Raw genomic sequence first — 8,640 nt, 5'->3', positions numbered from 1 at the left:
TACACCTGTCCCGCCCTCAACTTCCGGCTCACTCACCGCGCCACCAGTCATCTCAAATATGGCGCCGGTCCATGAGCCAATCAAAGCTTGTGGCCCGGCAGCCAATCAGGAGCCACCACTGCCGGTCCATGAGCTCTGATTGGCTGATGGCCGGCACCATTATAGAAATGGGCAGCTGCCCTTAAATAGCCAGTGCCCTGTGCAACCGCTCCAGTCGAACGTGTCTGGAGCTGGCCCTGGGGATGCTGGCCCTGTATACCCATCTATTTACTAATGTCTCTCTCATATATATATATATATATATATATATATATATATATATAACAACCACTTGACTCCGGCACTCCAGAAGTCCCACAGGACCGACCTATGTATATATATAATATAATGAGAGGAAGTCATCTACAGAGGTAGTCAGTTGAACTTTTCTTGTTTGTGACGTTTCCCACTTTGCACAATGCACCTTTCTGCACATCTGAGCACAGTATTGAGCTGACAATCCAAGACATCTGTGCTACACCAATGCATTTTGGGCTACCATCCCCTGTTGTGAAAGTTCCTTCATATTGAGAAGATACATTCATACGGGATGCAGTAAATATACCGGCTGTTGGGATCCGGGTGTTCAGGAGACGACGTCAGAATCCCGACAGCAGGTGAAATACCGACGTAGCGGAATCCCAACAAATGCTCGGTATTCCAACTCGGTTGGTGGGTCCACGCCACCACCAACTGAGTGGGAATAGAACCTGTGGCGACTGAAGCGAGCCAGTGGGCCCGATGCTTGGCTCGCTGCCAGGATTTCGGCAGACAGGATGCCGCTGTAGGTATAATGACAGCGGCATCGGGATATCATATGTATCCGATTCATACCTATGATGGAAACACAATTTTGATGTCCAAAATCTCCAACTTGTATTCAGTTTAGTGAATATACTAATAAATAATACACATCATGGCAGCATGTTAATCCGAATATAGGCCCTCATTTCGAGTTGTTAGCTCGCTAGCAGATTTTAGCAGTATTGCACACACTAGGCCGCCGCCCTCTGGGAGTGTATCTTAGCATAGCAGATTAGCAGAATTGCGAATAGAAAATTCTTAGCAGTTTCTGAGTAGCTCGAGACTTACTCCTACACTGCGATCAGCTCAGCCCGTTTCGTTCCTGGTTTGACGTCACAAACACGCCCTGCGTTCGGCCAGCCACTCCCCCGTTTCTCCAGATACTCCCGCGTTTTATCCTGGCACGCCTGCATTTTTCTGCACACTCCCAGAAAACGGTCAGTTTCCGCCCAAAAACACCCACTTCCTGTCAATCACACTCCGATCACTTCAACAATGAAAATTTTTCGTTCGGACGTGAGTAAATCTACTAAGTTTTGTGCTAAAATACTTAGCGCATGCGCACTGCGTACCATGTGCATGCACATTTTTGCCTTAATCGCTCCATTGCGAAAATCAGCAACGAGCGAACAACTCGGAATGACCCCCATAATGTCATAGGAATATGCATTTAATGATTTAATGTTACTTTCATTACTGTATGTCCATATTTGTAAAATCCTTTACACCTAGCCAGGGGCATAGAAGCTGGTCTATTTATTGGAGAGATTTTGGTAATGTTTTAGGTATGAGTTGTAAACATGCACCTTATTACTGTACATTGGGGGCCATTCCGAGTTGATCGTAGCTGTGCTAAATTTAGCACAGCTACAATCAGGCACTCAGACATGCGGGGGCATGCCCAGCACAGGGCAAGTCCACCCGCATGTCAGTGACGCCCCCCCCCCCCCCCCCGCAGGAATGCAAAAGCATCGCACAGCGTATATATATATATATATATATATATATATACATACACACACACACACACACACACACACACACACACACACACACACACACAGTTTTTTTTCATTATTTTCATTTGTATAAGTCTGATTCTGTCTATATATATATATATATATATATATATATATATATAAATGATAGGAAACCACCATCCACAATCTTGGAATAAGTTGTCCAGTAAGTTATAAGATAAGGAGTAGTGCCTAAGCTCAGTGCTTATACCCTGGTTAACGATGTAACAACTTTTCCCAGCAGCTACTTGTCTGACCCCTCACTGAGCCTCCTACAGTGCAGCCCATCCACACACTGGAACACTGTACACATGCAAATAGGTGGAGAGGTGGAGTCTCAGGTTATCCAGACCACTTCTCATTGGTAGCAGAAATACTAAACTATTATACAGACCCTATAAATAATTACATTTCCTGTGAAAATCTTAGTGCCTAGGGATACTAGGGATCTAATGCCAATGAATACGGAACCATGAAGGGCACATGGTAAGGATATGGATTTAACTCATGTAAAGAAGTGTAGTATAGCAAATATCAAATGTGTGTGACTGTGAATAGAACACAGGACATTTCCTTTAAATTGTCATCACCTGCACTGTAAGAAAGCAGACAGAAGATAAAGCGCTGTGGATACAGGGAACATGTACTGCTCATCCGCAATTCATAGTACTCATTGCATCTCACTTTACACTAAACAAACTTTGTTTTAACAGGAATCTACCACTTGCTTTGTATATGCTCAGCTTCCTGGGAATCCTGGTGTCTGCCACAATAGAACATTACACAAGTAAGTGGTATATATACTACAGTATCTTTCTAATGTTTCTTTCATGTGTATGTACAGTATGTCAGGAAATGATACTAAAACAGAAACCACAATGAGAAAAGGGCACAGATAGACAATTAGACAAAGGAGAAGAGAAAAATGATAGAGAGAAAGGAGATAGAAAGTCAGAGAGAGAGAGAGAGAGAGAGAGAGAGAGAGAGAGAAAGATTGAGTAGGAGTTTGAGACTTGCATCAGTGTGAGCCTGGATGAACACTTGTGGATGCTGTGAATAGAAATCTACCTCCTTAGCCTGTTCTGTGCCTGTGCATTATGCTTTCTTAGATTTCAGCTTTTAAGGCACAAGGCATCTTCTGGTTCCTACAAGGTAGAGCTGGCTGATGTTGGCATGAATTGCCCTTTGATCGTATTCAGTTGGGTAGAAGCCAAATAGCTATAATTGCAGATACAGTACATGTTACATTGGGACTGAAAGGTGTTTCTGCATTGCAAATGTTGTTTAAAGGAAAGGACCGTGCAGTCTGGGCCACTGGGTAAAAAGAGCCCTCTGTTTAGAGTGGGTGCTCTGTTCAGAGACCACATTGCAGCCCCTTTGCTCACACAAACCAGACCTGAGTAACATTTTCCAAAATCTTTCTGGGTCATATTAAATGCATTTGTAAAGAAAATGTTTATTTTTCCTGCTCACAGCAGCTGCTTTCAGAAAGGCAGACCACTGAGTGTTTAGATTGTGGTGGTCGCTTATTTGATCTCCCCTCGCTGATTCTTGTAAATGTCAGTAAACCGCAGCCTGCCTGCAGTAATGTTGCAGTCCCCATACACATTCCTCTCAATAATGAGGGCGATACTTACTGGATGATGGGCCTCACCCATTAAATACTTTGCATAATACTCTTCCTGTAATGGATGTGGTTACAGTGTGATTACTATGCCCAAGATGCTGGATACACACACACTGAGGCTTGTTCTTACTTGAGACAGCCTAATCAATATCACATGGAATCAATATGTATTGTGAATAAACAATTACATTATATCAATAGACTAGTACTTTACTTATATTGGAAAGACGTAATATTTTGAAAGAAGAAAATGAAGATGTCTTTGTATGTGTGATATATAAAAATATAGCATACATTGTTACAATTTGCTATGCATATCACGCAACATTGGGTATTATAACTATCTCTTATTTAACCAACTTTTTAAATCACACTTTCTTTCTTCAGTAACTCAGATATATGTTCTGACTTTTTGATCTGTTTATGGTATTAATATATATTCGGTTTCTTTTTAGGATTCCCTTTCAATTTAAAATTCAACATTATTCAGCACAAATGCCCACCCATTAACGAGGGACAGGATGACCTACCAGGTAAAGTGCAGCTCAACAAGACAAGAACAAAGTCCATCTTCAACAATGAACTCCTTCTTTATTTTATGGGCTATCATAAAATGTTCTTATTATGCACTAGCTCAGGGCATAATTTGTGAAGCTCATGGAAAAACATGATGTTTGTACCAGTGCAGATAGATGGTTTGCCTAGTGCCTAATACAGATCAAGCCTTTCTCTGCTCACAGGAGATTCCTCTGCACACCCAGGTTGTACGATTTGGAGAAGCAGACTGTGCAATATGTCCATCATAGTCCTACCTCCTAGCATTGTAAAACAAACTTAAATAATGCATTAATAATAATAATAATAATAATAATAACAACAATAATTGTATTTATATAGCGCTCTTTCTCCAACAGTACTCAAGGCGCCTCAATTTTTCTCAAGAAATACTGTTCTGTTTAGTCTCAATTATGACTGAAATTATAAAAAAAAAGCATCTGGATTTGTTTTATTTCATGTGTCATTTATGTCTGTAAACTTTTTATCTAATCTAATCTAATCTAATCTAATCTAATCTATCTATCTATCTACAGTACTGTATACCCATCAGCCATAACATTAAAACTACCTGCTTAATATTGTGTAGGTCCCTCTTATGCTGCCAAAACAGCTCTGACCTGTCAAGGCAAGGAGCCCACGAAAGCTCTGAAGGTGTACTGTGTTATCTGGCACCAACACGTTAGCAGCAGATCCTTTAAGTTGCGAGGTGGTGCCTCCATGGCTTGGACTTTTTTTTCCCCATCACATCCCACAGATGCTTGATTGGATTGAGATCTGGGGAATTTAGAGGCCAAGTCAACACCTTGAACTCTTTGTCATATTCCTCAAACAATTCCTGTGGACTTTTTGCAATGAGTGTGGCAGGACACACTATCCTGCCGAAAGAGGCCACTGCCGTCTGGGAATACTGTTGCCATGAAGGTGTGTGCTTGGTCTACAACAATGATTAGAGTGTAACATCCACATAAATGCTAGGACCCACGGTTTCCAAGCAGAACTTTGCCCAGAGCATAACACTGGCTTGCCTTCTTCCCATTGTGCATCCTGGTGCCATCTCATCCCCAGGTAAATAACGCACGCCCACCCAGCCATCCACATGAGGTATAAGAAAATGTGATTCATCAGACCAAGCCACCTTCTTCCATTGCTCCATGGTACAGTTCTGATGCTCATGTACCCATTGTAGGCAGTTTTGCTGTGGACAGGGGTTAGCAATCATTTTGACCGGTCTGCGGCTACCCTGACCCATTACGGAGCAAGCGGCAATGCACTATGTGTGCGGACACCTTTCAGCAATTTGTGCTACAATTGCCCTTCTGTGGGATAGAACCAGACATGCAAGCCTTCGCTCCCCAGGAGCATCCATGATTTTTGGGCACCCATGACCCTGTCGCCATTTTACTGGTTATCCTTTCTTGGATCCCTTTTGGTACATACTAACCACTGCATACCAGGAACACTCCATAAGACGTACTGTTTTGGAGATGCTCTGACCCAGTCGTCTAGCCATCACAATTCATGGTTCGTTCTCAAAGTCACTGAGATCCTTACGCTTGCCCACTTTTTCTGCTTCCAACACCTCAACTTCAAGAACTGAATGCTCACACACTGCCAATATATCCAACCCATTGACAGGTTCCATTGTAACAAGATAATAAATGTTATTCACTTCACCTGTTAGTGGTTTTAATGTTATGGCTGTTTGGTGTACATATAGGTATATCGCAAGCTTTCATCCTCCACAGCACATATATGTAATATTTATTTATAGTAAATTTGCATGGGTGGTCTAAAAACATGTGGACAAAGTAATTGACTGCTGTGTGTCTCTATAATAAAATTTTCTAACTTCTCGCTCTAGGCTTTGATCTGATTTCCAAGTTCCAGATAGACAGAGCTGCATCTGTTGGGGCTATACAGACTGTTGTGGGCACATCGCCGTACCAAGTGGCATATCAGTTGGGAACAAATGTTGACTTCCGGATTTTGACCAGGTATGTACACAAATTAAATGCTTTTTTTCTGCTGTGTGACTTAAAACAAAGTTTCATTTGGCAGTTGTAAGATATCATAAATCTGGTATGTATCAAACTTTTATGTAACTGTATGAGATGAGTTGCAATGGAAGAACAGTTCTTGATAGAAAAAAAATCACAATAAAATCATGTGAGTTTTGCTAATATGCTGTAAGAATGAGTAATTGGATGACAGGATTAGATGGTGATAGCTCATTATCATTGAGGGTTATAGTTGTAGTTTAATTAGATGACATCCTGTTTATCTGGAGTGCTTTGTTTGCTGTATCTTTTAAAATGATAATGTAGATAAAAAGAATGTGAAAATTATATAGCATGATGAGGCAAATAAAAAGTTACATACTGTATTCTCTGTATTATGATACAGCTCTGTAGATTAGTGTTAACTGTTCTGGTAAAATGGAAAATAAGGAAATATTCTCATTCAGACATTTTTTCACGGCAGTTGCTATTTAAAATATGTGGAAAGAACTCCCCCTAGTGAATTTTAGGATGATGTACAGGTGCTGTTCTCTTGTCGTGGTGCTGAAAGTCATCTCTAAGCCTTATAAAATAATAAGCGTGCATAAGCCAAATCACTTAATTGTATTATTATTATTATTACTATTATTATTATTATTATTATTATTATTATTACAATAATACTACAGTATTTTCTATTATTATTTGCCATGGTTTATTTTAGTCTGACAACTGAATTAGAGGGATACAGTTTTCAAAAATATGTTGTTTCAGTGTGTTAATTAATATACTGTATACAATTATGCTTGCAGTTCTTTGTAGACTTTGAGGTACAGTTTAGGGATAGCCCATAGTTGCCAAACATAGATGGCTAACTACCGATGCCCGATGGTTTTGCCATCGATGACAGAGAGCCAATGGTTCTCTGCCATTAATGGCTGAGTAGAACTTAATATTTTTTTTAACCCACACGGAGCTTAGCCCCGCCTCCAGCTACCCACTAACCATGCCTCCATTTTTTGTATTGGCCCGCTTCCCTGCCAGTGGTGGCCATCGAGTGGCGCAAACCATTGATGGTTCACCATAGATGGCTTAAGTACTATTGATGGATATCACCTATGGCACCATCAAGGGCAACCATCGATGAGCAGCCCATCGATGACCATACCTAGTACAGTTCATAACTTTAATTTTCATTTAATTTCTGACAGATGTAGTATATTAACAATTTTATATTTTATTTGGCATACTTTATTATGATGTATCTGGTTAAAAAATTATAAACTGATTGATGGGAACTATGATTAAATTCTGGTACAGATTATGTGCATATTGTTTTTATTTTTTTAAACAAATTTTTCTTTATTGAAGCATGACATTTACATAAAGTCATCAAATATGTACTTTCCATGTCGACCATGTAAATGTCGACCAATAGTGGTCGACCTAATGACTGTCGACCATAACATGGTCAACCATCTGAATGGATACCCTTTCCATATGAGTACAATAGAACACACATTAAGAACACTTATGCGATCATAACAATATTAAGTTAGCAATATGTTTAAAAATGGTGTCAACCCAGAAACAAGTCTGGGGGAATGGTGTGAATCCAGATCCACATTCTCCATCTTCCTTCCATCCATTTGTAAGAAAAAGGGAAATTCACCTGCCATAATGTAATTCTCAACAAAAAAAATTTGGGAATCTTGAATACAGATTTTTTTGTTTAACACATAGGGGGGAATTCAAATGTTTGAAAAGTCGGTTGGGTGTCTGTTTTTTCCTGTCTATTAGATAGGAAAAAACAGACACCCAACTGTTTTTTAAAACAATTGAATATCCCCCATTGAGTTATATACAACAAATCAGATCCTAGTTAGTGATTCCAATACCTAATTGTACAAAGTGATGTCTTATGGCTTATTCTCATTACTTTAGCCTTAAATAAGTAATGGAACTATTTACCATAAGTAATTTAAAATAAAAATGGTGCATTTTTTATTCAGGTATTTGTGGAACAGCACTACAGGGTATATTTACTAAGGTGTGAGTTTTTTAGAAGTGGAGATTTTGGCCATAGCAACCAATCAGATTTTAGTTATTATCTTCTAGAAGCTGCTAGATGAATGTTAAGTGGAATCTGATTGGTTGCTATGGGCAACATCTCCACTTCTAAAAAAAACCTCACACCTTAGTAAACATACCGCCACATGTTGATACAGACCAAAACTCAACATAAAACATTAGAAGAGTTTGTGAATACAAACCAAAAAAAGCATTGTTTGCATGATAATCTGAAATGTGTAGAAATAATAAATATGAAAAATCAATTATAAAATATTACATTAATTCTGAACTATTAAATGTATTTTCTATAATATACTAGCGGAATACCTGTGCTTCGCTATGAATTTCAAGTATTTCTGTGCGTATAACTGTAATTTTGAAGGACTTCCTGGTAAACTAATTAGACTTACAACAGGACACGGTCTGAGCGCCGTTGCTAATCTTTGTCAGGCCGCACCTCCGGGTGGGCCTTCCTCAGATTGATGCTGTCAAAAGGCTGGCGTTGAGGAGTATAATCTGCCTC

At 39.6% G+C, this 8,640-nt stretch overlaps 1 protein-coding gene across 1 annotated transcript in view; it reads left to right on the top strand.

The window, feature by feature from the left end:
- The first annotated feature begins 2,282 nt into the window (after window positions 1-2,282).
- Window positions 2,283-8,640, top strand: part of COL9A1 (collagen type IX alpha 1 chain) — a 176,234-nt gene continuing 169,876 nt past the window's right edge. The window contains exons 1-4 of the mRNA XM_063916767.1: window positions 2,283-2,348; window positions 2,576-2,649; window positions 3,945-4,022; window positions 5,909-6,041. Coding sequence (XP_063772837.1) covers window positions 2,335-2,348; window positions 2,576-2,649; window positions 3,945-4,022; window positions 5,909-6,041 — 299 coding nt within the window. The 5' untranslated portion in view covers window positions 2,283-2,334. The remainder of the gene's footprint in view (window positions 2,349-2,575; window positions 2,650-3,944; window positions 4,023-5,908; window positions 6,042-8,640) is intronic.

Source organism: Pseudophryne corroboree, chromosome 4 (genome assembly GCF_028390025.1).
Source record: "Pseudophryne corroboree isolate aPseCor3 chromosome 4, aPseCor3.hap2, whole genome shotgun sequence".
Lineage (NCBI taxonomy): Eukaryota > Metazoa > Chordata > Amphibia > Anura > Myobatrachidae > Pseudophryne > Pseudophryne corroboree.
The sequence above is the reverse complement of the archived record's forward strand: the minus strand, read 5'-3'. Positions and strand labels throughout refer to the sequence as shown.